Source organism: Raphanus sativus, chromosome 4 (assembly GCF_000801105.2).
Source record: "Raphanus sativus cultivar WK10039 chromosome 4, ASM80110v3, whole genome shotgun sequence".
Lineage (NCBI taxonomy): Eukaryota > Viridiplantae > Streptophyta > Magnoliopsida > Brassicales > Brassicaceae > Raphanus > Raphanus sativus.
In genome coordinates this window covers 8478327-8498824 of record NC_079514.1, presented here as the reverse complement: position 1 = coordinate 8498824, position 20498 = coordinate 8478327, and the positions used below count along the sequence as shown (strand labels likewise).

Here is a 20498-nt window from a genome sequence, read left to right as displayed (position 1 = left end):
AAAATTTTACTAGCTTCAATACCAAAAAATTAAAAGATTTATCAAACTATTTTTCAAAAATAGAACATTATTATCAAAATAAAAAGAAATTATCATATTTTTTTATATAAATCCCTACAGCTAAAAAATATATTTGAAGCTGAAACTAATAAATAATTATTTGTCATCTAACATGTCACAAAAATATTAAGTAAGATGATTTTCTTATCAATTAATATAACTATGACTGAAAGATTTGATTCAATTAGTTAATTTAATGAATAATTTTGAAAATGAAAAGTAAGAAAACTCTATTTTAAGTGTTTTAAGTTTATTATTTTTATAAATAACTGTTAATATCCCACTGATTAATGAAAAACTTAAATTAAATTATATTATTATTTTATATTTTGAGTTAAATTTAATAGGGTATAATTTTCAGATTGGTTTAGGTAATGTAAAATTTAGACCGACATTGACTGAAATACGTGTGTATTATAGAAACGGGTAAAATATTTAAATTTATTTCACAGTATTAACATTAACAGGGCTGAGGTTCTAAAGTAAATAAAATAAAATGCATATGCAAGTGCTATGTCAATAGAATAGTGAATATAAGCTCCAAAGATTGAAAATAGCTGAATCAAGAAACAGAGTCCAACACAAGAAGGCCAGTAGAGCCGAGACTTGGTATTTGATACATCTGCTATCTCCGCACATGGCTGCATCAATAGACAAAAGCATTTCGGTTGCACTGGCTGCACCACAAGCCCCACTTAGAGAAAGAAACGACAGTACCTGTTACATATACAGTATATAGAGAGAGAATAAGCATAACGTTCAGCGTTTTGAGGGGAGATACAGAAACTCTTTCGCATTTGCTTACAACATCACCGGCGAGAACTGTGGATAGAACTCTAGGTTTGTGAGGAAGTTGTTTCACTAAGACAGAGTATGTATCGGCCAACGCGTGTAAGATGCTCCATAGAATTACATAAGCCATTACAACCGCCAAATAGCTTAGGAAAGAGAGACAAGAAAGATTAAAAAATCAAATATCTTTATGAACTGATGCAATCATGCAAATTAACGTTTTCTTTTCTAGAAGGGCTTACAAATTAACGTATTTACCAGAAGGTTGTGACTTCGTACAAATTGTAATCCAAGCACATGGAGATTAGAGAAGCTGAAGAGAACCCGAGTTGGAAGATACGAAGAACGAAACTGACGCTGGTGCCAAACGATCCAGGCACACGCTCCATCTGATTACTAAATGAAATCTTAAAACTAAAACGTTATATGGAATTTATATTAACTGTTTTTTTTTTAAAGTTCTAATAACGAAAGGAACTGCCAATGCTATTGTGCTAGCTCCAATCAACAAACATCGACCAATAATATAACCAAATTAAAAATACTTAGTCAACTTCGAATTAATTATATGAAGAAAATGCGAGTATATTAGTCATTCCAGTCTATAATACTGAAACATATCATCACTCCAATGCACCTAATCTTTTCTTTTTCATCATAAATAAAGGAAAAACAAATTCCCATTATTTATTACAAAATAAATATATTTTCTGATTTTCATGATGAATCGTAACATGTAACAAATTCGTAAATAACTCAATCTTCGTCAACTCGATCAGTGAAGTTACGAACTGCTTAAATGAAAACCGTCGTGAGGCGAGTAGGGCTTCGGTATCAAAAGCATCAAAGAAATTCAAATTGCTCATCCTCTTATCAATGTTTCAAGTCAATACTAATTTACTGAACTTTTATTGGGCTCAACTTCTAAGGCTTCTCCGCTAATCATTTATGATTTACTGAACTTTAATTGGGTCACCTTAAAGGGCTTCTCCGCAAATCATTTACTTTTAATTTAATTTAATTTATGCTTTGTTAACCGTTCATTTCAGGTTGTATAACTTGGTATCAAGTCTCGTGGTCATGCTTCGATTCGAATACGGTCATCGAAATATCTCGCAACCACATGAGTCATGACTATAGTAGGCTAGAAATCTATGAATTGGGTTTAGCAAAATGTTGTTATTCTTAGGACAAGTATAAATAAGCAACTACACCCAGTCCATATATGATATTTTGAAATAAGATCTACAAAAATAAAACGATTTCACTTGAAGAATAACAGTTTTAACAAATTAAAAAAAAATTAAGAAACAGAAAAAAAAAGGCACTCAGAATGAGTAGGAGGTATTAATTCATCAAAAAATCAGATGACAATAAACAATCCTCATCATGCCTTTATATTTTCTACTTCGTTTTGAAAGAAAACAACACCAAAAAACCTTTTAAAATCGTTTTGAAGATAATTCAAATAGGTTGAAAATTAAAAAAAAAAGGATTCCTCTCAGACAAATGCCTCGTTTGTCCCCACGATTTAAAGAATGGATTGATCGGACTCGTCATCTATGTTTTGTTCATCACTGAGAAATCCTTTCACTCTCCCGTATAATCAGAGAATTAAGAATGATAGCAAATCAAATCAAAGTAAAGAGATATGAAATAGAGATAACATACAAAAGAATTTGGAAATCAATACGATATAAACGAACATCTAGAGAAACACATTGCAGAGCCTGAGATTCTGATTAGGGTTGAGCTACGAGATAGGAGGAGAAGACTTATGATAAAAATCGGCGGAGATTGGAGTATTTATAAAGAAGCCGAACTAGGGCTAGGGTTTTAGGAAGTCCCCTACATATAAACGACATGTAGTTTTCATTTAAATCGAACAGCGTGTAGTTCTGTTAACTATAAACAGACGACATGAAAGCTAGTCCTAAGTTTTGAAACAGCGCGTAGTTCGATCTCCTTTTCGAATATGTAAACGACAAACATTCCATGGCTGCATATATGAAACGGAATACATTAGCAATTTACACAGAGCTTTATACAGTTCTTATTACAATAGACAAACAAATTGTTTTTTTTTCTTTTTCTTTTTAATTTCTTTTGATAAGTACAGACAAATAATTGAAAAAATGAGATTCTTATTTTTTATAATATGGAACATTGATTGAGCTTGAGACAGTAGTATAAGGGTATGTAAGAGAAGCAGAGCAATAGGGAATTTATTAGACAAGACATATACAACTTGAGGGATATGGAAGAGGCAATGTCTATTTTGTGACACGAACGATTAGAGCCCAAACAGGGTAGACAAGAATAAGGATGATCCCTAGAGTGTTGGATACTCCACGGGGCTGCGTGAACGAATTCCTGAACCCACCTGAGACTCGGATATGTTCTTGAAGAAGGTAACAGCCTATGAAAAGACCGATGACAGAGCCAATCCAGGTTCCACGTATATGGTGAGCTAGAAAATGTGGAGACACTACTAGCAGAAGGATCAGAGAACCAGGCATCTCTAGCCAATCTGCAATTTTTTAGAACCACAAAAAGGAAAAGAAAAAAAAAGTGTTGTTGAAGATTGTTGCAGCTATTTATATCAATAGACATCATAGAGCAAGGAAGACATACAATAGTGATAATAGACAAAGATGTAAATGAAGAGTGATAGGAGGAGATATTAATAATCACCTGGGAAATGCTTAGGGAAGAAAAGTCTGAGCACAACTGCAACGAACGCAATCCATTTCCCAACGTCTCCACTGATTTACATATAGGAAAAACTTTTTACTTTAAACCATTGCAAACTATAGATAGACTTGAGATATTTATTCTTTGTGTTCACCTGAGGAAGTTGAAAATCACACCAGGAAGGCTAAGGTAGATGTATGGTATCAAGAGTGATGTAAGCATCTTGCTTCTCCAATTTGTACGATCCAATATCAACAAGTAACTTCATCAACAAAAAACAAAAGAAAAAACAGAGTATCAAAGCATCAATCATCTGATCAAATCTCTCGTTAAAACACCAGAGGAGAGAACACGCACATGGCAGCGAAGCAAGCCATCCATTTGACGAAAGAAACACCAAAGGCTGATCCACCAAGCTTCGAGACATCGCTGAAGAGCTTCTTGGCAGCGATCTTGAGCTCCTCCACGTCGGAGTTGACCAAAGCAACCGTGTCGACGTCGTCGGACTTCATCGCTAGGTAATCCACACGCCCCATTAGTACTTTATTCTTTCCTCAGCTGAATAATTGATCTTTCGTATTATGAAGACAATAATTTGGAGGTTTTTATATTTTATTCTTCGAGAAACAATTTCCTCCAGCCTATCTTTCACTATCAGTAATTCAGTATGATCGCCTTCTATGCTTTTCAACTTGCTTTTTATTCTTTTCTCATAAATAGTTCTCTTTGTTTACCGATTATGGTAAGTGATGTGTCCTTCACCGGTTGATTGATATACTAGGGAGTAGGGAAAAAGGTCAAAAAGCCACGTGTCAGGCTTATCTTTCGATTGACCTATTCCTTCGGTTAAGCGCACTAATTGCAATGTCCCAATCATAAATTGTTATTTTTTCTTTGTTTGGTATAAATTAATAAGCGTACACAAAAACGAGAGAATAAATTAATAACAAGAGGCAGGATTTTATAAGATTTCTTTTATTTATACAATCATAATTTCTATAAAATTAATAAATCTGTCACATTAAAATTTATTGGATATGGTTTTTAATGAAAACATCATGGTCCGACTATTTCATCTAAAGCTACTATTCTGAATGAGCGAGCTCTTAGATGAATATTTGATAATGATTAAAATCATTCTAATGTATAGCGAGCTATGAATCCAATGGATAATGATTATGTTCAAGTTATTTCGCAGTCAATTGATTATTCAACAATCCAAAATTAATGGAGTAAGATATAACATGTCTGCCCTAAATATGCAGAATAATTGGATCGAAATAGCAGTATAAAAAAGCTCTTTGTGGGTATCACGACGCTACAAATACTATTACGACTTAGGGGTGTCAAAATGAGTTATAGCTTATGAGCTAATTCAGTCCAGCTATTTTTTTAGGAATATGATCTCTATATTTTAGGTTCATTTAATAAATAAGTTTATTGATCGAATTTAAAAAAGATCAAGAGTTATATGAACGATTTTTAATGCACATGAGCTAACTCATGAGCTTATTCATTTTTATACTTGTAATTATATATATATATATATATATATATATATAACTTCTATTTTTCTTTTGGAAAAAGATAATTTCTATTTTTATCATATTTATCTTCTAAAATTTAAATGTAAAATATACATAAGTAATATAAGAATAAAACTTTTAAAGTTATTTATACTTTTTCGAAAAAAGAAAAAAGAAACTATTATGTTTAGAAATTATCAAAATCTTCTATATAAATTTTGAATAATATTGTAGAAGTTATTTTATCACTATTTAACTTAATTTAATTTAATAAAAATTATTTTTTGTTAGATCACGAGTTAGCTCATTTAACTCATGATCTAGATGATCTGAGTTCGAGCTTACACATTGAAACTCATATAATAAATGAGTTGAGCTGAGTTAGCTCATGAAAGAGTCGAGCTCATTACAAGCTGAGCTGAGCAAGCTATCTCATTTTGACACCTCTATTTATGACTAAGCAACTTCTTTCATTCTCCTTACGCCTTTTTTAAACACTGATGATTCTTTTAGACCTGAAACCGATTACAAAGTGGACGATGAACAATCCTGGAATATAACAGTCAGGCGAACAACACACTGTCCCTTGGAAACTTAAACCCACAAATGGGAAAGAACATGACATAAACAGCATCAAGCTACATATCTTCTCTTCCTCTCTTTCTAACTTGGACATATTAGTACATCAAGCTACATATCATCTCTTCCTCTACTTCCAATATCCATGGACACTGATATTATAGACAAACACCATAGTTCTAACATCAGGTGCTGTGGTGTAGTGGTTATCACGTTTGCCTTACACGCAAAAGGTCTCCAGTTCGATCCTGGGCAGCACCATGTATTTTCTTTTTATTTTTTATTTAATCCAGAATGGTGCTGCATCTGTGGAGGTTCTCCAAAGACAAAATGTCAGTTTAGTTTTCAGAAAAACTCTGACATTCAGAGAAGAAGTTGTTTAGATTCAGCTAACCTTATGGAGATGAAATGTCATATCATCTATTTCCATTCCCATTTCACTAGATAATCATGATACTAATAAGTAAAAACTCTCTCTTCTATTTTGCGTTCAGTAGTTTCTTCTTCAACTTTTGTACGTATGTGAATGCAAATGATTAGTTATTAGAATATTAATGCGGAAGCATAGATGCAGTTGGTCAATGTTTATTGCTTTTTTTTGTATATATAATGATGATTATCAAATGCTGTCTCGATCATGCTTTGAAAGTTTGTTGGTACTTGGTACATATATATCATTACTCGAGAATTTTTCATATCAATCATGCTTAAAAGATAGTTCATTTATTCTTCCTCCTATCCAACTTTTCTGAGTGAAAATATCATGTATAATTACTGATTAGGAACTGACAATTTGTGTGCTCATAGGCTAGATGACAAACAATTATCTAAATCAAATAACTAGTTGGTTAAACTTTTTTTTTTTTTTTTTGGGCAACAACTAGTTGGTTAAACTAAATAAGACATCGTCAGTGAAACAAAAGGTCACCGGAATGTTTTTACCACAACCAAAGTAGCTTCCATGTAAGAGTTCAATACAAAATCTACATGACTAGGACAGGATATGTGTGACTGATGCAGACATGACAAGCACTGACCGATATCAATGGTTGTAAGAATTTGTCTTCTGTAATGACTGCTTTAGACAACTTAACCAAAACAGTTTGTTGGCACAATATCAAGATTGGTCTACTGCGTACACCACGCCTTCTTGGCTTTTGTGGGGTTTCTTTCTAAATTATTTGGTTCAAGGAAAATACATTGGTAATTTCAAGCTGTGGCTACCTTGAAGAAAAGGTTTGTACCATTTATCAAAACAGTATTAAAGCATCGCAAATTGTATACACTGGCATTAACAATACAAAACGAGACAAATAGCGGTCTTATAGGCATATAATGGCATTCCGAATATGAGATTTATACAAGAGAAGAAGTAAATGCAGTGATCATATCTCATTGGAGTATATACACTCATCTACGTGCTGACGGAGAGTAGGATTCTCCAATGCAGCTATCACTCTTTCTTTATCATTCTCCAATGTACCCGATGCGTCCATGTTCAGAGCAAAATACATCAATTATGAACAAATACAAAAGAGAAAAGTTGAAATATAGTCTTGACTAAGGACAAGAGCATAGTTCGTGACATGTACATAGAATCGATTTTTTTTTTTTTTTTTTTTTGGTTAACCGAGAGTGTTTAAGCCGAAGCTCAACTAGTCATTAGAGGACTATACCGACCACTAGTTTGGCTTCAGAATTTCTGATGAGGCCGGCCTAAGATATAACTGCATCTTCGTTTAGTCAAACATCAACATGCAACTCCGTTGACAACAAGATTTGAATTTTGGACTGACAGGTTTATGCGTTGCTTGAAGCTAACCTTTAAGACTAGGGTACCACTGTTTGGTTTATATTAGGGCATTCGAAAATGTTTGGCACTTGGAAGTTTCTCATTAGTGATCACATTCGGAAAAGACTCTAACCTAGCAAGAGGATTAGAGGTGACACCCAATTAGTTAGGAAAAGCCTCTGAGTAATACAGAAGGTTAGAGGAGTTGAATTGTTTTTTTTTTTTTTGTAACAAAAGGAGTTGAAGATCATCATTTGGAGATCAGAGTCGTGGAGAGTTGCAGGGGGAACGAGATTGTGAAGATGATAAAGGCAGTGATGATAATGAACACACAAGGCAAGCCACGCGTAGCCAAATTTTACGACTTCTTGGTCCGGTGACTCTGATCATAATTTTCAGAGTTGGATCTACTTCGACCGATTCTAAGATTTGGATTTTTTTTTTTTTTTGGGGTTTTTTAGGCTGTAGAGAAGCAACAAGAGCTCATCCGCGGCGTGTTTTCAGGTTTTTTTAATAAACAACAATCACATACTCTCTTTGATCTTTTTATAATTCAAATGTGTTGTTGAGAGCAGTGTTGAGCAGTAGACCTGATAACGTAAGCAACTTTCTGGAGATTGATTCATTGTTTGGTCCGGTAAATGCCTTCTTCTTCTTCTTCTTCAATTAAAAGAAAAGAGTCAAAACTTTGTATGTGTATTTTGATGGTTTGAATTGTAGGATTCTCGGCTTGTGTACAAACACTATGCTACTCTCTACTTCGTGCTTGTTTTTGATGGATCAGAGAATGAGCTTGCTATGCTTGATCTCATTCAAGGTAATTAGTTTTTTTTTTTTTTTTTTTTTGCTTTCTCTTTATCAACCACTCTTGTTCTTAGACTCCAATGTAGTATTATATGAAACACAGACAATACAAGTCACAGTCTTGACTTGTAGAATTGTGTAGTGACGTCTTAGCTTCTGACCATAAATGTAGGTATAAAATGCATCTTTCATAGTATCATAACTTCAGTTTCAGTTTTGATTCTCTCTCTCTCTCGCGTTTGTAGTTCTTGTTGAAACTCTGGACAAATGCTTCAGCAATGTTTGTGAACTCGACATTGTGTTCAACTACAGCAAGGTACGCCGCATTATAGTTGAAACCTGGTGCTGCATAATATTTTCGATAACTTACTTACATGTTAGTAGTGGTGATTTGTGTTATCGGTCTTTTCTTTGGTTCGCAATGTTGCAGATGCACACAGTGTTAGATGAGATTGTGTTTGGAGGACAGGTACTGGAAACTAGGTCCGATGAAGTCATCAAGGCTGTTGAAGAAATATCCAAGTAGGCAGTAGCTCCCTCTCTCTCTCTCATCTAACTACTGTTGTGTTTCATTTGGATAAACAGATTCACTTTCGGGCATTGTGCAGATTAGAAGCTGCCTCTAACTCCATTTCACTTGTCCCCAAGTCTGTTTCCGGCTGGCGAGGAGGAGGCCGCTAGCTTCAAAACATGCCTGAACCGTGACAGAGAACAAGTCAGATTCCGAACTATATTAAAAAAGTTTTTTTTTCAGGTCTCCAAAAGTTTACTTCATCACTCTTTGTAATCGTTTCTTCCTTTTTAGTGTTTTGTTTATATGATAGTATATTGTTTCCTCCTCTTGACTCTTGTCTTGTGACTCCGTTTGCTTGAAAATGCGACTCATTGCACCAACGTAAGTGGGCCTGAGAATCGTGATTGTAGATTTGAACTGTATGCTGTTTAGCAATAAAAAAACGGATAGCAGTTGAAATATTGAATCGTGAAGCGGTGGTTAGAATCGGAGATTAATTACAGAACCTATAAATTAATATTTGATAAATTAATAATTTTTATAAATTAATATTTTTTTCGGTTCTAAGTTGAACCAGTTCAAAATATAATACAAATCGATAAAATAATAAAATAATATTTTTCAAAAAAATCCGATGTAAATAGATGGTTCCATTAAAATCACAAATTAGTAATATATCTATATATACATTTCATATAAGTACAAATTAAACATTATATTGTTGGTTTTGTATTCACAATGAAATACTTCTATTTTCTTTAACATTTCAAAATATTTTTATAATGTATAGTAAAATTATATCAAAAACCATATATAAGTTATATGAAACATAAAATATAAACCAAGTAATATAATAAAATAATATAAAAATAAAATTTCTAAATCTTTTTAATTATATATATGATAAAATTAAATATAATTTTATTTATAAAATAAAATAAAAATTTAAAAAAACTTTTGTAAATTAAAATCTCTACGAATTAATAAAATTTTAAAATTTATTGAATATGGGTATCTTTCTGCTTGAAGATAATAATATGGAGGGAGGCTGAAGATTCCAAAATGGCTGAAGTGACAATTCATATCAAAATATCATTCTGCTTTTTGAAATTCTTATGAGCAGTCCCTGCATTTTTCAGTGACAGTCTTTTGACTTTTTACTACCCAATTGATGATTATATGCAGTGATTGATCTACACACGGTAATATATCCAGTTTTCCATAATTATTTTGATCTTTTTATTCCATATTTTGAAATTGATCTAGATTACTTGTTTTATCAGTTTTACTTAGATTCAGATTTTAAACCAAACAGAATTTGATTTTTTCAGTGAGTTAAGGTCGGCCAGTTCGACCAACCGGTTCAATTAGGTTTTCAAAATACTGTTCATTTATCACTATTTTTATTAGATATATACTATGTCTCTATATTTTCGTTTAGTATAATTAAATGATTAAGAATATGATTAACTTAAACTTCTTATTTGGGGTTCTTAACTCGTTATTTGACATTTTTTTTGCATTTTCCGGTTAAGAGATGCTAATTATTTTTTTATACACGGTAATATATCCAGTTTTTTTATATATACTTTTCGGCTAAGATGATATACCAGTTTTCCATAAGAATCTTACATGTTTTCTTCTCCATAGAATAGTCTTCTATTTATTTATTTTTTTGATCAAAGTCTTCTATTTATATCTTGATATTTAATAGAAGTTTTTGTCTCATTTCCACCTTTTGTGAAGCTAAGCAAGATATATGATTATGTCACAATTTCATCTACATCTTCTGACACTTCTAACCGAAAAGAATTTTCAAATGTATAATGGTTAGGTGCTGTGGTTAAAGGATATTCTTCCAAAATTATCCAAATTAAGATGGAAGTCGCCCAGTCGTCCTCTTTATGCTCTAAAGATTTTTTTTGGGTCAAATTTTATGCTCTAAAGCTATTGGGTTAGAGCATCGCTAATGTAAAATTCTATTTTTTTCCTCCAAAATAAAATAAAAGAGAAAATAGAGTAAAATTGTTCCAATCTAATTTTATATCTCATTTCATAATGAAGTAATAAATAAACAAAAAAATAAATTATTTTATTTATGAAATAAACTTTATTATGGAATGAGATATGGAGTTGGATTAGTACACTTCTTATTATGTATTTCATTTCATTCTATTTTAGAAAAAAATATGGAATAGGATTGGAGCTACCATTACTAAAACAATGAAAAAGTTGCAAATCTTGTCTTCTGTTAAGTCAACATAATATAAGTGGAAGATTCAAAGTGGTATGATTTATAAAAAGGAGAAACTTGTTTGGTAAAGATGATACAACAAATTCAATACATTTGTGCCCTAGAAAATTGGTGAGGCTAGTAAAGATGTTCCATGGACCAAAGTGACTGCCTTTGATCATATATATACATATATCTTTTGTTTTTTTAAACTATCTTCTTTTTTCTGTATAATGATCGATATATATACCACCTAGTGGCGGAGCCAACCAAAATGTTTACAAAATAGGTTTTAGAATAAATATATATTATATTGGTCAATAAACTTATTTTACTATGTTTTCTCAGTTTTTAGAGTAAAAAACACAAATAAAAAAAACATTTTTTTTGATTTCACACCTCACCTTTAACTACCACCGTCGTGTTACCAACAAATTTTATTTTCCATTTATACCCTAACTATAGTCAACTGTTTGACGAAATAACTCACGCGCATATGAAAACTAAATACTACTTCCTCTGTTTCATAATAAATAAATGTCATTCTAACATTTTTTCTTGTTACTATTTCTTCAGTTATTCTACAGTTCCAATACAAATAAATACTTATTTTCAGCTGAATATTAATTACAAACTGCATTGATTTTATAAGTAATCCCTTTTATTTATCTCCAATACTATTAGTCAGATATGTCTAATTAATAAAAACTTACATATATTTCTGTCATTTTTTTAATATGTGTAAAAAATATCAAAATTACAATTATTAAAAAACGGAGGAAGTAATTGTCAATTTGAATAAGAAAAACAGCAAACCCAGGGACATATAGTGTCTATGGACTTCTAAAATTCTAACTAACTCACCTGTATAGAAGTATCATAACGAGTTTGGTAGCAATGTATTTCTAAGATTTTTTTTTTTTTTTTTTTGAAACATTATATTTCTAAGATGAGCAATATATTTTAAAGAAAATAATATTATTGTTTCACTAACTTCCAAATATCCGTAAATTATTTTAAATGATAACTATAAAAGTTTCAACCAACGTTGAATCTAAATATAGTAGATCGACTAGTAGCAAAGGCGTTTCTGAGATATTGGAGGCCATAAACATTTTAGTAAGGTGTTAACAAAAAATTTTTTTACAAATTCGGGAGCTTTTTTCAATGTATTTTTTAAAAAAATATTTGGAGACCTTAGACCAATATTTCATTTCACTATACTCAGGACCATTTCTTATAGGTAATTTTCACTTGTTCAATTCTATCACAAATTTTATTCGTTAAAGAATTCAATAAATAGAATATTTTATAGTTATACATTTATTCTAGGAAATTAATATGGTGGTAAGAATCTAGATCATCCTCTACTTTGAAAATTCTTGACAACTAGTATTAAAAATAGGGAAATTTGGGAAAAGAGAACAAAATAACTATGACTTGTCCCCTTAGTACAAAATAAAAATTTGTCACTTTTGGACTATCACTACCCTTGAAGGTTATAAAAATTCATATCAATTAATTTACAAGGCCAAAAATTAAGAAAAACATAAAATATGAAGTACTCAAACATGTGCATATATGAAAAATATTATTTCATATAAAAAAAATTGGAATAGTAAGTTCAAAAATGGGCTAAAAGTGTTAGTATATCAGATCTACCATCTACGGCGTTTTAGAATGTGCAATCTATCTCAAACACAATGATCTACACTAGGTAGACTGTGAAATACACCCGAAACACTAGGAACTACGAAGGCAGGAACTACAAAGAGAACATGTGAATAAAGGTAATGAGAGCAGAGAGTAAGAAAGAGGTTTGTATGTTTACAAGAAGACTTACAATAAGGAACCCAAGAAAGTGTTGCCAGTTCTAACAGCGAAACACATGGCACTAAGTGCAAGTTTGTGTTGGTGTAGCATTGGCTCCAAGAGACGTTGTTCTACCACACCAGCCAATACTTGGTACCTTTTTATTTCAAAAACCATACCTCATTACTTTATTCAATCTAATACTAAAAATGCAGTATATCTCTAAGCCTTTTTTTGTTAAAGACTTCTTGTGTAGTTTTTTTGTTAAAGACTTCTTGTGCAACAGAGTTTAGGAAAATTGTTTATGGAAAACTATCTATCTTCTGACTTGTGTTTTTCCCTTTTAAGGTAGATATATGTTTTGACTCACCAGCGATGATGTGGTGCCAATAGCAAACAGCTTAGTCCCATTGCGCTGCATAACAAATACAAACGATATATATAAACGATCAGCCCTTAAAACAAACTATTGTGTGTAACTGATATCACATAGAAAGAAATTAAAAAAAAGGAACACCACATACCGCTATAGCACCAAGCCTTTGCAAGAGAGAACATGAGGTTCCAGACATAGTAATCTGCAGCAAACAAACACATTGGATTATTTAGACGGGAACGAGCTTCTTCAAAGTGATCCAGCATGTGACAAGCAATGTTTTTAACAAAAGAGTGATAGCTGTAAGGCATTATCAGGGCAGTTGTGGAAAAACTTGGATAAACCACCAGCAGAAAGTGCGAGAGGTGGTCTAATCGTCCTTTCTAAGAAACAAGAAGCTTGTCCCGAGTTTGAACAACTCCGATTGTAGCCGGATGAGATTACAAAGTTATTGTAATCGGTGGTGTTTAAAGAGGAGAGACGAAAAAAAGGGGACGAAGAAGAGATGTGATAAAGCTCTCCGACCAACTATGATGGCTAGAAGGTGTCGAGGGCTTCACCCAAATGGCCTCTTCCATGGAGAAAGATTGAAAGAGTCGGAGGCGAGGGTTCTATTTCTTTTATTTCTTACGTGCCTTTTTACTTTTTAATAAATTGTTTATTTTTTATTTTATTTATAATTAAATCTTAATTGTATTTTAAAGTTAATTAGAAGGGACTAAATTGGGTTTTCATTAATGTTTATACTATAGGAACAATGATTTTATTTTTAATACTAATGAGACAAAACTATAGTTAGTTTGTTCTATTTTTCCAAATTTCCCTTAAAAATATATATAATCAACAATATTCTCCCGTTACTATAAAATCAGAAAGCATTCTTAGTTAGTCCCTGCAATGGTTTTTCATTTTTTAAGAACGCTTACCATTTACCATACAAACAGAATTTTCAGACAAAAATAAAAGAGAAAGCAGAATCCATCAAAAGGGCAGAGAGAAAAAACATTCCAGTTGTGTTTTGTAACTTTTGAGGAATGTGTTTTATTTAAAAAGAACTTTCGAGGAATGTCCCGTTTTTTTCAATTAACGTGACTCCAATACCAAGACATACTATGCATTAGTTAAATTAGTTGTTCACCAACTTATCATTTGATTGCTTTACATGCATGCATGCGGAGCTGAGAACTGAATCTCGTGGCTTGTGACCACGTAGCACTCTGATTAACGATAAACTGTTTCATTCCAGACTCAAGTCTTGGATCAGACACGATGGAGCAGAAAGGGGGTGGCAACCGACGGATAAGGACTCTCCGTCGACCACCGGAAACGAAGAACACAAGAGTTTTTTTTTTTTTGAAACTTTAAGAACACAAGAGTTACAGCGAGACTTACGGAAATTTGGGAAAGAGAGAGAAAAAGCGTTTTCTCTCACCTCTCTCTTAATGGGAATTTTTTTATGACAGTGTGTTTTATTGCTCTTGTACAGAATTTACGAGCCGTTTAGTTTTTTTGTAAGACTATATCCAACGTATCTATATTAAATATTTTTTGTCAGCTATATTAAATATTTTATTTCTAAAAAAAATATAAGAAATACTATTTACGCTTTTATATTTTAAAAGCAAAATTGTTTGCTCTATAAATAGAAAACTCTATTACAAAACAATTATTGAAGAAAAATCACCTTTGTTATAAAATTTATTTTTTAAATAAAAATATAAAGAAAATAGAAAAGAAAGTCAGAGCTGCTCTAATATTCTAAATTATTGTCCTTACGAATGGCCAGATACAATAAAAGTCACGACGAATAGTATACATTAAAATGTAAGTTTTTTTTGCCAAAAACATTAAAATGTAAGTTTTAAACTAAAAGCATGACTAGGTTGTTTTTCTCTCATTAATGTATTTTGATGTGTTGATTCTTGAAGTATCTTAAATATATGCGCACTAATAAAAGATCATTTGTTGAACCGGACGTAGTATTTATTTTTAAAGGATGTTTGCCTCAATAACTTTTTATCTCAAGTTATATAATTTAGAGAAAATTTGGCTCATAATACAAAAAGAACAGTTGTCCAAGAAAATACAAAAACATGGATTTAGCAATCTACCTATAATAGTAAACTTTGGTGTTTAGCAATCAAGATAACATCTTCTGGGATTTAGATATTCATCTAATCAGAGAAAAAGTTTTGTGTACAGGTGCAATTTCTCTTGTTTATTCGAATTTGAGTTGTTCACAACTATATATCATAGTTTTAGATTATGAAAATCTAAAAGATAATCAGAGGAAGTTTACTAACGTTCGATGTACCGTGGTTCGATGGAAAATGGGTTTTTGATCTTTGGCAATGACGAGTTAAAGATTTACCAACACAGCAAGGGTAAAGAAGGCTCTGTTAGAGTCAACCGTAAACCATATAACATGATGATTGAGACGAGATCCAGGATCATGTTGTCTTAATATTTCATTTATGTCAAAATCGTTTCCAACAAACTATATTTCAAATAGAGATTGTTTGATTTAAAAATTATCGAAGAATATTGGAGAACTTTTTGTTCTTGAGTTTCTTTGAATTTTTCAAATCTGATTTGTGTTTGTGATCACAATATGACGTACTCGTAGAAACATACATCGTTTTAAGAATGTGGTTGTTGTCACTCAACCGTGATTCAGTCGAACAAGAACCTTTCAAGCGTAACAGTAGTTTTCTTCTTTTTTAAGGTCAAACAGTCTTTTTTATCTTAATATAAGTTTCAATTCAAACTGATTCATCACCACCATCGTTTGATAAGCTTTAATACAAGCTGGTTTTTCATCGCCAATGTAACAGTCTTTTTTATATTTCATTTTATTGTGGATTTTACTGGCACAAGTTACGATTTTCTGAGGAAGTTTTTTCATCAATCCAGTTTACTAATTACATTTACTATACTCCATCTATTTTTAAATAAGTGTCACTTTAACATTTTTTACACAGATTAAAAAAATAAATAAAATATTATTAAGATTTTCTTTTGCTAAAAAAATATTATTAAGTTTCTATTAATTATATATGTTTAACCAGTAGTATTTGAGATACATAAATACTACTGGTTAAAATTCCCCTAAAATTATTTATAAGATCAATACACTTTATAATTAATTTTAAGCTGAAAATAAGTAAATATGCATTAAAATTCTAAAATGACATTTTTTTGTAACAAAAAAAAATATTAAAATGACACTTGATATTAAATAGAGAGAATAATATAATACTCCTTCTATTTTATAATGATCTATGTTTTTAGAAAAAAAATGTTTCTAAATGATCGAGATTTTACATTTTTAATGTCATAGTAATGGCAAATTATTGATTTCAAAGATATTATTTGTGTTTACTGAATGTTGATTAATTAAAAATTATAGGAAATAGCTAAATAAAGAAAATAATGTATTTATTATCAAAATTTTACGTATTTTCTTAATAAACGTGAAAACTTTAGATTATGCATTATTTTGAAACGGAAAAAATATTTAAAAGTTACAAATTTAAAGTCTCAATATTTTAATACACATACGATTGAACGTGATGAGGGTGTAACTGAGAACCAACAATTTGTATGAATAAATAAGTATGAAATAACTCAGATAAAAAATTTGGAGTAAAAGAAATAAATAAAAAACAAAAGTTTGTGTAACAAAATTTTTAACCAAAAACCACAAGGAAAAAGTAAAAACTTCATACCTTCAGCTAAATAGTAAATAGAATAATATTTAAAAAAACATTTTCACATGATTGGTTACTTTATCAGCTGAACTGAAAAGAATAAAATTTTCGCTAGAATAGTTACTCTATTTATATCTTTCAAAAAAAAAAGTTACTCTATTTATTACTTACAGTCACATCCGAAATGTTAAAAATAGTCACTTGCCAACAACTAATATGTATACTTAAATATTGAGCAAAATAGTAAACCTTAGTTACTTGACTAGAATTATAAGAATTCAACCAATCACAAAAGTATCAAAAAAACTTTGCTGGCTAGTGGTTGAAACAGCACTTATCAACTGCTTCAAAAAGAGCAGGGTTCAAATTCTCTATAGTGCAAAAAATATTTTCCGGCCACTTCTTACATGTTAAGCTTGCAGCCTCAAAAAAACTAGGGCCGGCTCTGGATATCCGAGGCTTGAAACAAAAATCATGAGTTCTTGACTATTGAGTAACATTGTAATTGTGATATTTGGAATTTTAACAGATTAAATGACAATATTAGTTATTACTAAATTCAATTTCTATATTAAGCAAACCCCGCAGTATAATTACGAGAAGCCGATATCGCGCATTAATTTAATTGTTCGTAGTTTATTTATGATTAGCGAAATGTTTGGTTTATAATGTCACGATAAAACAATGCGTCGTCTTATCATGTGAGTTCAAAACTTGTTGTTGGATGGGAGCGTATTTGATCACAGGGTAGTTGGGTCACGTAAAATATCTGTAGCTTTGCATGTAGTGTCGAATCGTAACGCTTTGTGTCTTGGGGTTATCACGTATTACGTTTCGAGTTTAACAAAAATTACCACTATAAATATAGATTACGTACAATAATTAGAGATAAATTGTTGTATGAATATAAACGTGCGACAGAGCATCTTTTGGAAAGTGGTGGTCGTCTCATTAGACGAACTAGTTTCGCCAATCTCAAGACGATCTGATTTCACCTTTTTATTTCTAAATTTATCGTTTTCAAATATTTTTCTCAGATGTTAAGTTTATGTGTAAATTTGTTTAGCTATATAATTTCCCATTTCAATCTGCGTATATTTAAAATTTTAAGATTTAGGCTCTGATCATTTACAGTTTAAAATTAATATTTTTCGTAAGTTTAATTTTGGATTTTCTTTAGAACTATAATTTCTTTTATATATAATGATGAGGTCAAGAGTTTTTATTTGGTCTATTTTAATTAAATAATTTTATCAGTTTATTTTAATTTTAATCTAGTTAAGAACAAAAATATATTTACTTCTAACCCAATTTGGAATTAAAATAAAATAGGATTTGAAACAAAAAAAATTGAAGTATCAAAAAAACTGAATCAGTAATACTCTAAATTAATTTGTTTGGATACATTCTTTTACAATTCAACTTGTACATGTTTTATTTTGAAAGATTTACACTTTAAATCAAAATTTAAAACTAATACTAATTTTCAATACGTTTATGTTTTAAGATTTATTTAACTATATTTTTGTAAGACTGCACAATGATGAACTCTAGGAAGTACGCATAATCGAAAATTCACAGACACTCTCCTTAGGATTATTAAATATTTTTTTTTGTTTTTTTAAATAGTTAAGGACTTAGTTAAAAAAGAGTGTGCAATGGTGTTCCTTATATTTGAGATATAAAAAAATGTATTGCATAAGAGTAGAAAACACAGAAAACTCAGACACAAACATTTCCCAAAACCAAACCTGCAGCTGGTAGATCATTGTTCTCAATGGCTTGTCCTACTTTGCTTAAATTGTAAAGAAGATCCTGCAAATACCCTGCAACACATACACACACACACGCAAATTGCTGGATCAGGTTCTCTGTTTTCTTTTCTTTGAACAAGATCAAAAACAGAACAAAAGAAACATGAAAAAACCTGCAATTTTCTGCAGTTTGCAACACCACTCTCCAACAAGAGAGAAGGTCTTGAACAGCATTCATGGTGGGCATAGCTGGAATAGCTCCTCTCTCTGTTACAGTAATAGCTCCACAAGCATTTGCGAATAGAAGCGCCTCTCTTAGCTTCTTCTCATCCTGTAAATATATATCACACATAAGTCCACCTAGAACCGAAACGCATCACAAAGAATGAATTTTTATATACGACAAAGAGTTAAACATGCAAGAGAGTTAAAGTGTCTTTACTTGCAAGAGTTTGTGGAACATTGACGAAAGAACGGGCTCAGGTATCTTCTTAGTTACTTTCAAGATATCTGCAAGAGATCCTCCATCCATATATTCAAGAGCTATGCTGATCTGTCCCGAATCAGGACTATAAAACGCTCTGTGGAAATCCACAAGTCCTTCATGACAAGGAGCTTCACACATCGTCCTTATCTCTGTAAGCAGTTGCTGCCTTTTCTCCTGCTCAACCAAATCAATAAGCATTCAAAGAAACATACTATATATGATGATATCCAGAAGGTGAGTTACTTTAATTACCCTTTCGAAGATATTGATTCTCTTCAAGGCTAGAAGCCTGTGTTTCGGGATATGAATAGCACGTTGAACAACGCTGCTAGCTCCGCTTCCTATAGCTCCAAAGACCACAAGAAACCCTTCTCACGATGAATCGTTTGGGTCTAACGATGAGGATGAAGAGAAACCTTTCTCAGCATCAAACAAAGGAGAGGCTGAACGTGTCTGGTCTTTTGTAGAACTCCGGCAGAGCTCCAGCAAAAAAAATAATCGAACATAGGAAACAAAATCAAAATTGTCAAGCTCTGATTTTAAAAGTTTGAGTCTTTTAATCAGGAAATCGAACACAGGAAACAAAAATCATATATAATCAGGATGATGGAGAAGAAGACTCACCGGATCGGAGGCGAGGAGGTGGGCGATTCGAACGATGGAGAAGAAGATTCACAGGAAACAAAAAATCAAACGAAACACAACTCTTGCTGTTCAGAAAAAAAAAAAAACACAACTCCCTCCACCCAATGGCAACATGCCACGTCCCTAAGGATTTGATTCTTATAATCCTTATTTACGGATCAATCCTTAGTTATTTAGTTATTATATTATTATTTTATTCCGAAAATCATTGGATTAATTGCTAAGGATTCCACAAGGATCACCGTTGTGGGTGGTTTTAGGCTATTAGCTACAATGATTTAAGAGGTGGGTCCAATCGCTTTTTCTTTGTTTCTTTTCACTAGTTCAAGATCAAATTTATGGGGAGTATTATTGTTCTTTGACCTTCCCTTTTTAGAGAGTCTTCTTTGACCCATCAAGATTCAAGAGCCGAATCTCTCACTTGCTAAGCTAAGATAACATGAAAAATGAATAAAAATACAAAAGAGATATATAGTTCACAAATGTGTATGCATAGGCTAATTCGTTTGTTGCTTTGATGATTGTAGGGATGTACTTCACTTGAATAGAGGGGATTCGTCCCTTTATCTTTTGGGTTCTCCACAATCTAGTCTATTAGCTTTTCTTTTCATGCAGTATTTTCATGTTACTTTAAAAGCTCATCCAAATCTTCCTGAATATTTTTGTTTTTGACTGAAAAATCTTCCTGGATATTCCCATGTCATTATGATTCTAACTTCG

At 31.6% G+C, this 20498-nt stretch overlaps 4 protein-coding genes and 3 non-coding genes across 8 annotated transcripts; 2 read left to right on the top strand and 5 right to left on the bottom strand.

The window, feature by feature from the left end:
• Nucleotides 1–493: 493 nt before the first annotated feature.
• On the bottom strand, nt 494–2914 carry LOC130510930 (CASP-like protein 5C2). The gene is made up of 3 exons (XM_057007645.1): nt 1111–2914; nt 866–998; nt 494–777 (listed from the first exon to the last, which is right to left on the bottom strand). The coding sequence occupies exons 1-3, from the start codon at nt 1239–1241 to the stop codon at nt 577–579; spliced, it is 465 nt and encodes a 154-aa protein (XP_056863625.1). The 5' UTR covers nt 1242–2914; the 3' UTR covers nt 494–576.
• LOC130512174 (small nucleolar RNA Z105) lies at nt 2181–2248 on the bottom strand. The gene has a single exon (XR_008945734.1). It is a non-coding gene; the product is annotated as a small nucleolar RNA Z105 (small nucleolar RNA).
• Nucleotides 2349–2435, bottom strand: LOC130512253 (small nucleolar RNA SNOR75). Its single transcript, XR_008945809.1, has one exon. It is a non-coding gene; the product is annotated as a small nucleolar RNA SNOR75 (small nucleolar RNA).
• Nucleotides 2915–3056: 142 nt separating the features above from the next.
• Nucleotides 3057–4290, bottom strand: LOC108851632 (cold-regulated 413 plasma membrane protein 2). The gene is made up of 4 exons (XM_018625091.2): nt 3904–4290; nt 3701–3808; nt 3547–3617; nt 3057–3382 (listed from the first exon to the last, which is right to left on the bottom strand). The coding sequence occupies exons 1-4, from the start codon at nt 4080–4082 to the stop codon at nt 3126–3128; spliced, it is 615 nt and encodes a 204-aa protein (XP_018480593.1). The 5' UTR covers nt 4083–4290; the 3' UTR covers nt 3057–3125.
• Nucleotides 4291–5839: 1549 nt separating this feature from the next.
• Nucleotides 5840–5912, top strand: TRNAV-UAC (transfer RNA valine (anticodon UAC)). Its single transcript has one exon. It is a non-coding gene; the product is annotated as a tRNA-Val (tRNA).
• Nucleotides 5913–7668: 1756 nt separating this feature from the next.
• Nucleotides 7669–9222, top strand: LOC130511883 (AP-3 complex subunit sigma-like). The gene is made up of 7 exons (XM_057009691.1): nt 7669–7814; nt 7905–7947; nt 8019–8080; nt 8164–8260; nt 8493–8563; nt 8678–8769; nt 8856–9222. Exons 1-7 carry the CDS (start codon nt 7746–7748, stop codon nt 8926–8928), a joined length of 507 nt encoding a protein of 168 aa, XP_056865671.1. The 5' UTR covers nt 7669–7745; the 3' UTR covers nt 8929–9222.
• A 9305-nt stretch (nt 9223–18527) lies between these two features.
• LOC108852834 (mitogen-activated protein kinase kinase 3) lies at nt 18528–19900 on the bottom strand. 2 transcript variants are annotated; one of them, XM_018626314.2, is made up of 5 exons: nt 19758–19900; nt 19386–19613; nt 19089–19307; nt 18820–18977; nt 18528–18718 (listed from the first exon to the last, which is right to left on the bottom strand). In XM_018626314.2, the coding sequence occupies exons 3-5, from the start codon at nt 19269–19271 to the stop codon at nt 18667–18669; spliced, it is 393 nt and encodes a 130-aa protein (XP_018481816.1). In that variant the 5' UTR covers nt 19272–19307; nt 19386–19613; nt 19758–19900; the 3' UTR covers nt 18528–18666. The 2 variants fall into 2 exon arrangements, with proteins under 2 accessions (XP_018481816.1, XP_018481815.1); XM_018626313.2 differs by having other exon boundaries at nt 19386–19837.
• Between the last annotated feature and the right edge of the window lie 598 nt (nt 19901–20498).